General features: G+C 63.5%; 1 protein-coding gene across 1 annotated transcript in view; it reads right to left on the reverse strand.

Moving 5' to 3' along the window:
- Positions 1 to 241: 241 nt before the first annotated feature.
- The window catches only part of LOC109311384, a 31,532-nt gene continuing 18,987 nt past the window's right edge, over positions 242 to 12,786 (reverse strand). The window contains exons 45-68 of the mRNA XM_019537001.1: positions 12,173 to 12,356; positions 11,816 to 11,949; positions 11,169 to 11,576; positions 10,666 to 10,924; positions 10,260 to 10,416; positions 10,097 to 10,168; positions 9,541 to 9,656; positions 8,977 to 9,191; positions 8,622 to 8,820; positions 8,394 to 8,527; positions 8,048 to 8,206; positions 7,858 to 7,968; positions 7,488 to 7,598; positions 7,215 to 7,316; positions 6,730 to 6,870; positions 6,343 to 6,461; positions 5,403 to 5,540; positions 4,897 to 5,264; positions 4,467 to 4,577; positions 3,804 to 4,020; positions 3,542 to 3,694; positions 3,229 to 3,392; positions 2,942 to 3,120; positions 242 to 1,259 (exon numbers count right to left, since the gene is read on the reverse strand). Of these exons, the coding sequence (XP_019392546.1) occupies positions 1,038 to 1,259; positions 2,942 to 3,120; positions 3,229 to 3,392; positions 3,542 to 3,694; positions 3,804 to 4,020; positions 4,467 to 4,577; positions 4,897 to 5,264; positions 5,403 to 5,540; positions 6,343 to 6,461; positions 6,730 to 6,870; positions 7,215 to 7,316; positions 7,488 to 7,598; positions 7,858 to 7,968; positions 8,048 to 8,206; positions 8,394 to 8,527; positions 8,622 to 8,820; positions 8,977 to 9,191; positions 9,541 to 9,656; positions 10,097 to 10,168; positions 10,260 to 10,416; positions 10,666 to 10,924; positions 11,169 to 11,576; positions 11,816 to 11,949; positions 12,173 to 12,356 (4,173 nt within the window). The 3' untranslated portion in view covers positions 242 to 1,037. The remainder of the gene's footprint in view (positions 1,260 to 2,941; positions 3,121 to 3,228; positions 3,393 to 3,541; positions 3,695 to 3,803; positions 4,021 to 4,466; positions 4,578 to 4,896; positions 5,265 to 5,402; positions 5,541 to 6,342; positions 6,462 to 6,729; positions 6,871 to 7,214; positions 7,317 to 7,487; positions 7,599 to 7,857; positions 7,969 to 8,047; positions 8,207 to 8,393; positions 8,528 to 8,621; positions 8,821 to 8,976; positions 9,192 to 9,540; positions 9,657 to 10,096; positions 10,169 to 10,259; positions 10,417 to 10,665; positions 10,925 to 11,168; positions 11,577 to 11,815; positions 11,950 to 12,172; positions 12,357 to 12,786) is intronic.

Genomic DNA, 12,786 nt, shown 5'->3' on the forward strand with positions numbered 1-12,786 from the left:
CCGGGCCCGCGTCCGGGGCCGCCTCGGGGGCCGCGCCCGGTGCGAAGGGCGCCGCCGTCAGCCCCTGCAACCAGAACACAACACACGTTAGAGGCGCGAGGCCGGTGCTGCCCGGGCCCCGCTGGACGGCCTTGGTCCTGACCTGCCCCCCCGGGGCTTGGGGTCCGACCCTCCCCCGCGGGGCAGCCGAGCCCCCCCGGCGAGCGAGGCAGGCACAGAGGAGACCACACCGCAGGTCGGGGAACAGCCAGGCTTTATTAGTGCATTCGACGCAAGGGAGGGAGCGGCTTTCTTCTGCCTGGGTGCCCTCCCTGCCCCAGTAGCCAGCAGCTGCTGCCCACAACAGCGGGGCAGCACTGGGACCAGGCTGGGTCCAAGTTCAAAGTGCTTCCCTGACGTCCTCCCACTTGGTCCGGCCACCAGGGCCCTGGTGCATGGGCAGCCGTCCGCTTGTAGAGGCCACAGGCTGGCACATGATGTCCAGACAGCTGCACAGGCTCCCGAGCCAGACGCTGCTTCGTGGCATGCACACTGTGCCAATGTGAGCACTGGGTAATGTGGCCCAGGGAGCGGCCTGCTGCCGGCCCCACCTTGCAGCAGGTCAGAGTCCAGCCAGGTACAAGCAGCAGCCACGGGCGTTGGCGCGCGGAAGGGAGCAAGTCTGCAGCGCTAGGAAAGCCTCCTCAGTCCCTGCATCCCGCACCTGTCCTACCCCCACCCGGCATCCAGACCAACTCCATTCCAGTTGGGGCTGCAACAAGCAAGTAGGCGCTGAGCATCTTGTGGCCAGATGGGGCCTTTGCTGGATCCTGGCTGCGTCCACCCCTGTGGCAGGGCCCTGCTGTGAAGGCTGGGGAGCTGGCAGCCTGGTGGCCTCTCCCCCGGGGAGCAGGGCTCTTGGTTCTGGCAGCAGGTCAAGTTTGTCCTGGAGGCTCCAGTCCTGTGCCCTGGCCAGCACCTACCTGGTGAGGCGAGTCCTTGTCCAGGTGTGGAGCAGCCCTCACCAGGAGCAGGCTTGCGCAGGGCAGGCCCGGTGCCTACCTCCAGCGTGGCTGGTAGAGGAGCGGGTAGAAGATGTTCAAGAAGAAGGCCACAATGGCGGCCACAGTGCCCAGGACAAAGTACCGCACACAGCCCTCGTCGGCATGCTCCGGGAGGGTGGCCACCTGTGCCCTGGCCTGTGGGGCACGGGCCTGCCAAGGCGCTGCAGGCAGCTCCTCTTGCTCTTCAGCCTCCAGTTCCTGCCAGATCAGAGAAGCCTGCGATGTGGAAACCTGCGTCAGCGCTTGGAGAGCAAACGGGCAGGACCCCTCGCCATCCCCGACCCGCGCCCGCCGGCCCCAGCGCCCCGCAGCTGTGCTCGCCCCACGGCTCCTGGCAGCCTGTGGTCCGTGTGGCGACCCCGTGGCAGGCAGGAGATGGGCGGGTGGCACAAGGGGCTCCCGGGCAGCGGGTGGGGTCCGTGTGGGTGGTAGAGGAGGGTGCCTGGCAGGCAGGGTCCCAGTCCAGCAGCGCAGCTTCACCCAGCCCTCGAGACTCGGCTCCCAGAGGATTACATGGCACAGGCACCAGCCAATCACAGCCCAGCTGCTCCATATGCAGGACCTTCCAGACACCAGCCAATCGCAGCCCAGGCTTTGCAGGCAGGAACACGAAGCTCACTCATAGGACAGCCAGTCACAGCTCAGCTTCTGCAGGTTGGGGGGATGTGGACGACAGCCAATCACAGCCCAGGCTTTGCAAGTGCACAGGAGGATTATTCAGTGCGGCCAATCGCAGCTCAGCTTTCCAAATGCAGGCAGATCAGCGAGAGAACAGCCAATCAGAGCAGTGCACGCCTATGGGCACACGTGACTCTGGGCACAGCAGGGAGCCTGAGGGACCCAGGAACCAGAGCCACGCATGACCCCAATGTTGGCCTGTGCCGGCCCAGCGTGCCACTCTCCTGGGCCAGGGCACCAGCTGGCCCTCGGCTCTGTGTGTTCCTGACCAGGGGGAGGCAGGGGCATTGCTCCTCAGACTGCTGAGGACTCTTCCAGGAGCCCCAAGTGGGGCCTGGGTCAGGGGCAGGGTGGCTGGAGGTGCCCCAGACTCCTGCATGCTCCCTCCATGCCTGCTGCTCTGCTCCAGCTGGGAGCGCCAGTCCCAGGCAGGCAGGCGGGCGGGCACGAGGGGCGCTGGGCAAGAGCAGCTAAGACAGACGGATGGATGGAGGAGATCAGCAAGTAATGAGAACAGGACCGGCAGCCCGGTGGGCGGGGGCCGTGCTCCCAGAGGTCACAGCTCCAGTGACCACTGCAGGGGTGGGAGTAGCGGCTCAGGCATGGCGGGAGGCGGCGGCGGGTCCCTCACCCCCAGGTTTCGGCGCGGCGCTAACCCCATGGCAAGTCCTGCTGGCAGCCCGCCACAGGCTGCCTCAGCATGGCTGGAGATGAGACTTACTCTGCCACGCAACTGGCCATGGAGCCCCATGCCAAGCTCCCCTGAACGCAGGCTCTGCTGCAGTACAGAAGACCCCGGATCCTGCCTGAGGGGATCTGGGGATCCCCAGCAGCACTTCCAGAGTAGCGCAGCCACCAAACCCAGGGCCTGGCCTCCCCCAGGGTTCTGGGTCCTTGACACCAGGCTTCTCTGTGCTGCTCCCAGGTTGAGGTGGTGGGGGCCCTGCTGGGATGCCCACCTGTGCAGCTGGCAGTCACCCCGGCTGCCGCAGTGGGTCTATGCCCACAGCTGGTCCCCACACTACAGCACACGCTAGCTACAATGCGGTCTGCCCTACTGGCTCTCTCTATGGGCAGCAGACCAAGTGCGTCCTCCTGTGAACAGCACCCATGCAGGGCGTGCAGGGCGCCAGCTGCTCCTCCCAGCAGCTGGGCACATGTCAAGTGCCAGTGCGGGCTGCTCCCATCCCCTTCCAGGCCCAGCTCCCCGCAACTCTCACCTGGCTGGCAGCTGCCTCGGCAGAGCTGGCCCGCTCGGCGTGGCGCTCCGGGGGCCGGCCCTGCAGGGGTCTCTCCACAGGAGAGTTCCGCCGGCGGTAGAAGAGGACGTAGGCATAGCGCGTCACCACCTGGCTCTCATCCACCATGGTGACCGTGCTGTCGTCAAAGAGCCGCCAGCCTGTGGGGAGGAGAGAAGAATCAGTCACTGCCCGTGGCAAAGCCAGCCAGCCAGCCAGCTTGGAGGGGAAGGGACACAGCAGTGGGCTGGCCAGGCTGGGGCCCTCACCCACGTCGCTGCGCTGGCTGTTCTTGTCGCTGGGCAGGCGGGCGTAGGCAGTGTAGTGCCCGCCGATCATGCCCCCGTAGTGGTTGATCACCGCATACAGGTCGTATGTGGGCAGCTGCTGCTCTTCTTTCTGCCCGATGCAGAACTTGCTCAGGTCCAGGCTCCTGGGTATGCGCAGGTTTGTCAGTGCAGCTGCTACCTCTCCCTCTCCCCCATCTCAAGGCCACAACCAAAGAGCAACAGGCTGTCAGCAGGCTCTGGGAGAGCCCTGGCACCCTGGGGAGGCCCATCTCCAGCCCCTGGGGCCACTCACCGGACTGGGAAGTCGACCATGTCATTGATCTTGTCCCGCCAGATAAAGCTGCGGAAGGAGAAGCGCTTGAGCTGGATGATGAGGACGTTGGGCAGGCGCCATAGCATCAGCTGCTTGGAGGCCTCGCGGTGCTGCTTGCACTTGGGGCAGTACCTGGGGAGACAGAGAAGGTGCTGATCACGAGGCAGGCTGGGGTCTAGACTGGCGGGGGGGGCTTTGCCTGCCCCCAGTATCAGCACTCTGGGCCCTGCCCGCTGCTCACCATGCCTCCTCGGGGGCCAGCACTTCGGGCTTGGTGAAGAGGTTGAGGCACTGCTCCAGGGTGAAGTGCCCAGCACGGGCCGCCTCGCTGGCTGAGCCTGGGTCTTCCACACACTCCAGCTCCTTGGACTGCACCAGCACAAATTCCTTGAGCCGCTCGTTATTCTTCCACACCAAGGCCAGGGAGCAGTCGTCAGCCAGCTCCAGTGGGCAGTCACCTGTGGGGTGGAGGAGTTTAGCGCACTGCCTGCCCTACCCCATCTCCCATCACCCCAGGCCCCACAGGATCATCATGGCCAGCCAGGGCTCCAGCTCTGCTGCCTGTGAAGCACCTCCCCACCAGCCAGCAGGTCAACAAGGCTCTGGACACACACTGGCCCCCTCCTGGCATGGTCTGCCACAGTGAGGACACTGGTTGCCCCCCAGGTGGTGCAGGACCTGCTGCTCAGACAGCCTGGTCATTCCTGGGTCAATGTCTCCTTGCAGCCCCACCTGGGGCACAGCAGAGCCAGAAGAACCCAGGGGTCCAGGCTGCTGGCTGGGCACTTCCCCTCCCTGTTACGTGGCCAGCAGGGCTCCAGCCCAGCCTGCCCCCCACACTCCCAGAAGCCCCCACAGAGCACTGTGCTCAGCTGCACCACCCCATGGTGCCAGCTGAGCTCACCTTTGTCCTCCAGCTTGTGCTCCTTGTTGGCTGCATCAATTTTGTTGATGTAGAACTGTGTGGCATGGGCGCTCAGTACCTCAGGTGGCTGTTGGTACCCGGGGATGGCAGCTGGAGGTGGCAAGGGCAGCATGTTAGCAATGCTCCCAGCCAGCTCCGTGCCATGCTCCGATGCACAAAAAACTTGCAAGCCAACAGGGGCTTCAGCCCTGACCTGCCATGTCACCTCCCTGCCCCTGTGCTGGGCTGGGTCTGATCTGTCAAGCCGAAGGCACCCACCCCAGCAGGGAATGGGACAGGCAGGCTCTGCAGCTCAGCCCCACGTTGAGACCAGGCACCCTGGCAAAGGGTAGGGCTGGTCCTCCACAGGCCCTGCCCAGGGGATTCACAGCTGGGGCAGGAGCAGCAGCCACAGAGGCTGGACGCTCACCTTCAGGCTTGAGGACTCTCTCGTAGAAGGGCTCCTTTTCCCCACAGCCCTCGCCCAACACCTCCAGAGGGTGCTCAGAGAAGTCAGAGTCCAAGCTGAGCAAGGAGCTCCGGGCTGCAAGGAGCTTGCTCCGAACGGTGCTGGTGTCCCCCAGCTCAGGGTGCAGCTCCGGTGCAGGGGGTGAGGGCTGGGGCTCTGGCAGCAGGTGGGAAACCCGATCTCCATCTCCTGACTCAGAGGCTGGGGCAGCCGCTGTGCAGCTGCTCTTGGCTGGGGTCTCCGGCTTCTCGGGGAGCAGAGGCTGCGGGCCCTGCTCTGGCGACATCCTGCCCAGCTGGAAGGGCGGCTGGAACACGCTGACCGAGTACCTGGGGGACAAAGAGAGGCATCAGGGTAGGCTGGGCCAGGGTAGCTGCCTCTACCCGGCACCAGGCCTGGAGCCTTGGGCTGGCTGGGGAGGGGCACCCCTGCTGGGCCCAGAGGCCTGTGCCTGCCACAGCCCATACCTCGCGTAGCCCTCTAGCAGCTGGGCCAGCCGGGCATAGGTGAGGCGCGACTGCGGCACGCTGACGAGGAAGGGGAAGCCGATGTTCTCAGGGCGGCACAAGGTCTTGTGGTCCGGCCAGTGCGTCTTTTGACAAACCCTGCAACACATGGCCATTGAGTCCCATGTGGGCCTGCAGCCCACAGCCCCTGCCCTGCCCAGCCCTAAGAGAGGCTGAGTCTGCCCCTGGTTTGAGCAGCTCTACCCACAGCAGGCTGGGCCCTGCTTCAACGTGGGAGCTCCTGTCCCATGCCCTTAGGTCAGTGTGGGCAGCACTGCACCCCTGGGGCCTAGGCTCCCCTGCCCCCAACTCCAGCCAGGCATATAAATATCCTTTAAGAAATATACTTATTCTCCTTGAATTACATCAGTTAAATGATTAACCCATAATACAGCAGCTTCCACACAGCTGCTACTGGGAGCTTCTCCTGGAGATCTTTGATGCACCTGTGAACCACCAGCTAATTCAGGGGTGGGCAACTGTTTTGGGCAGAGAGCTGCTTATTGAGTTTTGGCAAGCCATTGAGGGCTGCATGATAGGCAGCCCAGGGCAGATAAATATGTATTTTCTAAATTTTTCACAGACCCCGTGGGCTGGATAGAATGGCCGCATTTTGCCCACCCCTGAGCTAATTGCTTAACTGGTGAGTCGATAGGTTTCTTGCTACTTTCCTCTTAGTCTAGGAGTACTACACTCCCCCCTCCCCCGCCCCCACCTGCCTCCTGATTCCTGCGGGGGCACCCTGGGGCTTTCCCCTTTGCCCTTTTCCTGCTAGACTGCGCCTGCCCCAGCTAAAGGATAACTGTAAGCTACCCAGTTATGGCTGCACTTACCGGTCAATCAATTGTTGAACTTTTCATATCTCTACCCCCCACACTGCCAGAACAGGTACCCAACTCACACATTGCAGTAGCCCACACGGTAGCATCTCGTGCAGCGCCGCAGCTTCTCTTCCTCTGACTGCTGTTTCTTCTGGCAGGCCGCACACTTGGAGATGGGCACGCTGGGCACCTGGGGGCGCTGGGGGAAACGGGAGGCATTGGGGGGGGGGCAGGCCAGGCCCTACACAACAGCCCTGCCCCCCTCCCCCCGGAGGCACGGCAGGGCAGGCCCCAACATGCAGGAAGGGAAAAGGGCTAGCAGATGGAGAGTAGCTTCTGTGAGGTTGGCTGGGCAGCCTGGGGGGCTCCTGGTTACTGGCATGGCCCATCTCCCAGGCAAGGGGAGGCATTAGTGCTTTTTCAGGGAGCTCCTGCCCCTGTGACTCTGATCCCCTTGTGCCCCATACCTGCTGGACCTGCAGCACCACCACGTGTTCCTTGGCCAGCTCTGGGGACAGCACCTCAAAGCAGAGCAGCAGGTCCGTGGGGGACACGGTGTCCAGGGAATGGGAAGGCAGGAACATGCGGTGGAAGCGGTTCTTGATCACCTACAGGGGAACAGGTGTGAGCCTTGCCTAGCACGCCCCCTCCATGCACAAGGCACGGTCCATTCTCACCATGACACAGCACAGCCTGCCCCTCCTGTCACCAGAACCCTACGGTGGCAAAGAGGCCCTGAGGCAAGATGGAAGGCAAGCAGGGCACCCAGCCCAGCATGGTCAACCCTGCTGTAATCGCTGCAGCTTGTCTCCCTGCACGACAGGATCTACTAAGGCCATGCTGCACCCAAAGCACTACTCAGCTGTGCTGACAGGAGGCTGCCTGGGGTGTGCCTGCAGTGCCTGGCACCAGGCTTGGTGCATGGCACAGAGCCCCAAAGGCTGCTGCTCACCTCTGCCAGGCGCAGGTTCTCTGACTTCACGTGTACGCTGTGGGCCACCGATTGCAGCACCTCCAAGGCACTGGAGTTCTCTTTGCTGATGCTCACAAGGAACTGCCACAAGAAAGGCCACATTAGCCAGTCCCATGGGGCCAAGCCTTTCCTGGCAGCCTAGATCTGCACACGTGACACTGGCTGTCAGGGTGCCAACAGGCCCAGCTTGGCCCAGTCACTTATCTGAATGGGAATGGCAACAGCTTCTGGCACTGGGGAGGCTCCTCCTACCTTGATGGGCTTCTTGTGCGGCTCCTTGGCGAAAAAGTAGACCGTCAGCACCTTCTGCTTCTGCGGCAATGGCACCGGCAGGTACAGGAAAGGATCAAAAGTAATAGACACCTGCACGCAGAGACAAAATCAGGCCTCACATGCCAAGATCTCAGGTCAGAAACAGAGCACAAGCAGAGCACAACTCTGGGGCCCAGGGCACAGCTCTACCCAGGGCAGGCAGGACAGCTGGGCAGGGGCAAGAAAAGGAGTCCTGGCTCCCTCCACGTGGTAGGTGGTGGGTGAAGGGAAGGTGGACACAGAGGGTCACAGCTGGGGCCCTTGCGCGATGGGTACCTGTAAGCATGGGCTTGGCCCACTCCTGCCCTACCTTGGAGCACACAGGGCACACCAGCTTGGACTTGTACTGGCCCTGGAACAAGTCCACGATGAAGGAGTCATTGCGCATCTTGTGCCGCTGCCATGCCTCCTCAGCCACAACCTGCACGGGAAGAGAAGGGAGTTCAGTCCAGCACCAGGTGCTCCCTGGGGCAGGGCTGGGCTGGGGGCAGGGCGCTCACCTCATCAGGCCGCCCATCTGAGTCCACCGTCTCCGTATAGGGCTTGTTCTGGATGCGGTTCAGGTCCTCGTGCAGCCCATCCAGCAGGAAAGCCATGAACTCCTGTGCATCATGTTGGGCGTAGCCCGTGAACTGGCTGGCCTTGCTGGCCACGATTGCCTGTGGGCAGACAAGGTCACGATCATGGTCACAGGCAGGGACCCCACCCCGATACACCAGGTGCCCTCACCACGCTGGACTCAGGCCTGTGCCAGGGCAGAGGGTGCTGGCTACTAGGGGCAGCAGGAGATGGGGTCACCACTGCAGTCCAGCAGATGATTGGTGCTGCCACCAGCACAGGCCTCACCTTCAGCTTCGAGGGCTGGAAGGCATGGTGCGTGCCCTTCCAGAGCGCCCGCAGCAGCACGGCGAAGCCAATGGCCAGGCGCCCACCCGTACCCAGCGGGTTGTTGTAATTAATCTCAGACTCGAAGGAGCAATCTGCCGTAGAAGTCAGCGAGAAGGGGGTGAGGACAAGGGGAGGGAGGAAGGATGCACCACCTGTGTCCCCACCCGCAGCCCGAGCTCCACTCACCATGGAAGTAATCCCGCAGCTCCCGCGTGTTGGACAGGGACTGGATGACACTGTTCATAAAGCAGGTGTTGCCCAAGTTGACCAGCCCTGTGAAGCCGGGCAGACACACCTTCTTCTCCTCCTCCTCCTCCTCTTCCTCCACGCTCTCGCTGCTCACTGGGCTGTGTGTCATTGGAGGCACCATGCACGTCGGCTTGGGCTGTGGCCCAGCAGGGAGACATGGACAGGTGTCACGGGTTTCGTTCCCAGTGCAGGGACCTGGAGCCACCACTGTCTCTCCTGCAGCCAGTGCCGCCCGCCCCAAGAGCACCCCATAGCCCACAGACTGGCAGGGGCCAACCCTGCAAGTGCTCACCGAGGGGACGTGTGGCTCTGGCTTCACGGCCACGTGTTCAGCAGTGGTGCGGGTGGCGACGCCGTCCAGGCCACTATCCTCCACCCGCGGCTTCTCCTTCTCGGCTGCCCGGGCCTCTTCCTTGGCAGACAGTGGGAGCTGGTTGCTGCCTGGCTGGCTCTTGTCCAGGGGAGTAGGGCCTGTTGGCATGGCCACCTTTGCACCACCCACTGCACCTTAAACAGGGGGAAGGGGTGGGCCTGTGGTTAGCAGCACAGTGTGTATGGAGGCTGGTGTGGGGCCTGGGGCCACCATCACGCTGAGGCACTGCAGCATGCCCCATGTGCTAAGCCAGGCAGCTGCAGCTCCCCATCTCAAGCTCACCAGATCCCTCAAGCCCCCACCGCAGCCCAGCAGCCTGCTTCCAGCTCTACATCCCCTAGTAGTGCTACACGGGCTGCAGCAGCCCCTGCCCAACCCCAGCAGCTGCACCCCAGTGCCCAGCTGGAAACTGCAGAGCGCCAGCCCTGCCCTGCAGAGGTTGCACCATGTGCAGGCAGTGCTAAGGGAAGCCGGGGTGCAGACCTCGTGTGGCAGGAGCCTCCAGCCCACCCCAGCGCTGGCTCTGGCGCTTCTTCAGGCAGATATTGATGCGGGAGATGGTGAAGTTGTAGGTGCACTGCTCTGGCTCGATGAGGTTCCTGCACAACACCAGAGATACCTCAGGGGTTGGGGTCTGGAGACCCCAGCTCCCCCCAGCCAGGCCTGGGTCTCAAACACAGCTCTCCTGGCTGGGAGAGCCCCCGTACCACAGTCCCTGGCTGAAAGCATGAGAGGAGCCCAGCAAATAGGAGACAGCATTCTGCCTTAACACCACATCCCCCTGCCCATTCCCACACCCTGCCTCCCACTGAGAGTGCTGGGACTCTGCAGCTAGAGCCATAGCCTGCTGGCACAGGGTGCCTGCCTCACCCAGTGCCCCATGGCCCAGAGCTGGGCATTAGGACCATCTGAGCTGCGCTTAGCTGCCCTTCCAAGACACCACTGACAAGGCCTTCAGGAGGCCAGAGACAGTGTGGGTGGCTACCCCCAGCTGAGCGTGGCCCTAGGGAGTGTGGGACGCTGTGGGCAGGCACCGTACCTGAGTTTCACCTGCCACCGAAACACTGTGTGGGAGCCGCAGCCAGGGTGAAGGCGCAGGAAGTTTGTGTCGCTACAGGCAGAACAAATGGGATCAGAGTAAGGGCTGTGGCCCCCAGTCAGGCACATACAGCAGCCCCAGCCCTGGAGCCTGCCAGCGGTACCTGGTCTGAAACACCAGCGTGAAGTCCTGCTCCCGGAACAGCACCTTGGAGCTCTCTTTGTGTATCTCCTTCACGTAGACGTGCACCACCACCAGGTCGTTCCCTTTCTCATACGAGTCGTTCTTCACAAACGTCAGGCTCACAATCGGCTCTGGTTCTGTGGAATGCAAACGTAGGTCAGAAGCGGCAGGGGTATCCCAGCCCCACCCCCCGGAGCCCCATGAGGAGTGGTTGATGGCCACCCAGGGAGCCAGAGCGGGCTGCTCAGCCACAGACCAGAGCCACTGGGCTCCCAGACCAGGCTGCAAGGACCTCTGCAGCATGCGCTTGGTGACCTTTCATGGGGGTCACTCGAGATCCAAACACCCAGGTAAGCCTGGGCTCTGATGAAACTCCCTGCACCTACCATCCACGGTGGCTTCCAGAGCTGCCTCATCCTTGGACCAGTCTCTCTTTTCATTGTCTCTGCTCAGGGGAACAGCGATGACTGGGGCTGCCTTTGGGCCCTCACCTGGGGCTGGTGTGCACTCCCAGCCCCCGGCAGCTTCAGCTGGGAGCAGGACTCTCTTCTCTAGGCAGGCAGCGCCAGGAAGGGGGAACGTCTCTGAAAGGTCCACAAGCGGCTGCATCTCCACGGGCACGGGCTCCTTCTCCAGCAGCTCCACCTGGCAGCATGGGGGCATGTGGTGAAGCATGGCTGGCTCATGGGCTCCCCTCTCCCCAGTCCCCTCCAGACCGCAGGCCACAAACCCTCTGCAAACAAGCTCTGCCTAGCCGCCAGCTCTCCCCTCCCCTGCCCCAGATGAGCTGACTCCCAGGACCACTGAAAGTCAGGGGCACCCATGGGACAGGTGGAAAGAAGCAGCTCACCTCACCTACCAAGGGCTGTTCAGGACCCCTCCCCATTACCTTCTCCAGGGGCAGGCTGGGGTCTGTGGCAGGTGAAGGGGCTTCGCTTTGGCCAGCCCTGCCATTGCGCCGGCTCCCTGCTTTCCCACCATGCCCCTTGCCGGACTCTGGGCCCCCCACGACCCTGACATTAGGTTCCTCCTCGGACGGTGCCGCCTTGAGGTACACGGCCCGCTTCGCGCTGGGACCACTCAGGAGCCCGGGGCTCAGGGGGGTCCGGCCCACCAGGGCCTCGGTCCTGCCTGGAGCTCGCTTGGGGTTGGAGGAGTCCCGCTTAGCCCGGGGTGGCTCCAGGCTGCCGTCCACCTGGGGCTCCGCGGGGGCCACCTCAGCAGGAGCCTTTTCCTTGCTGTTTTCCCAGCATGCTGTGCCCCACACTGGCTCCTTGGGCCCGTCCTTCCGCCTCTTCTGTGGAAAGCAGAGGTGCAGTGGGGACACTGGCTGGCCCAGCGCTGGCCAGTTCCACCCATGCCTACATCCCTGGGCACCACCTGCCCACCAGAGGCTCCCAAGGCACCAGGCAGGTCACTGGCCACTCTGAAGCACTGAGATGGGGTGGGGGCTTCTCCCACGTCCCAGCTAGCTCCTGTGGGAACAGGGATGCCCAGTCCCACCCTGCCCAGCCCCCCAGATGCCCCCAGCCTTACCAGCAGCGAGGCCCAGTTGTGCAGCGGGATCTTTTTCTGCAGCACCAGCTGGAGAAAGTTGCCCTTCTTGTACTGCACACGGCTACAGGAACTTTCAATCTCCTCATAGAACTGGCAGCTCCACTGCCGCCCATCTGCAGAAATGGGGACTTGATGGCTGTGCCATGGCTGGCACCTACTGAGGAGCCCTGTTCTCACCCTCCCTTGGCCCTGGGCAGTCCTGTCACAACCCTGCGACCCCCCCTGTCTGCACCACGCGCCCCGAGCCACTCGCTCAGACGCAGCCAGCGAAGCATGTGGGAGACTACATCACAGCACGTGCTCGTGGCCCGCGCTCTGGCCAGCCGTGGTCCACACCTGGCAGCTTGACGATGCAATCTGTGTCCGTGAACACGGTCTCCACATCCTCCACCTTCAGGGCGCTGGTGCCCAGGCTCAGCTTGATGATGATCTCATCTGCGTTCTGCTTCCAGTCCAGCAGCAGCTCTGCGAGGGGAAGGGAGACATCATCCTCGCCTCCCTGCGCAGAGGATCCCTGCCCCTCGCGCGGAGCAGCACAGGGAACAAGGAGAGAGTGCGGGACAAGAAACAAAGGGAGTCTCAGGGCAGCTGGGGGAGCGCGGACCCCGGGGAGCGCTCCCAGCTCCGGGGGAGGGGCGCTGCCTCCCAGACCCCGCAGGGCCCTCGTGAGCGCAGAGCCAGGCGGCTGGCGGCCAGGGCCCCACACGAGATGGTGGGGGCGCCTGGCCGGTCACGCCAGTGGCGAGGCCCCGCGGACACCACCCGGCAGGTACTCCCCCGCCAGCCCCCGGGGAGAGCGCTGGCCTGCGTGTCCGCGGGCAGCCGAGAGCAGGGGCCGCGCCATTACCAAGCGTCTCCGCCGGCCATAAGCCAGCTCGGCACGGCCCCGGCTGGAGGCGCCGCCCGCGGGCTCGGCGAGGGCGCGGAGACAGGTGCAGGGGAGCGCGGGC

Source organism: Crocodylus porosus, unplaced genomic scaffold (genome assembly GCF_001723895.1).
Source record: "Crocodylus porosus isolate Cpor-Errol unplaced genomic scaffold, CroPor_comp1, whole genome shotgun sequence".
Taxonomy (NCBI): Eukaryota; Metazoa; Chordata; order Crocodylia; family Crocodylidae; genus Crocodylus; species Crocodylus porosus.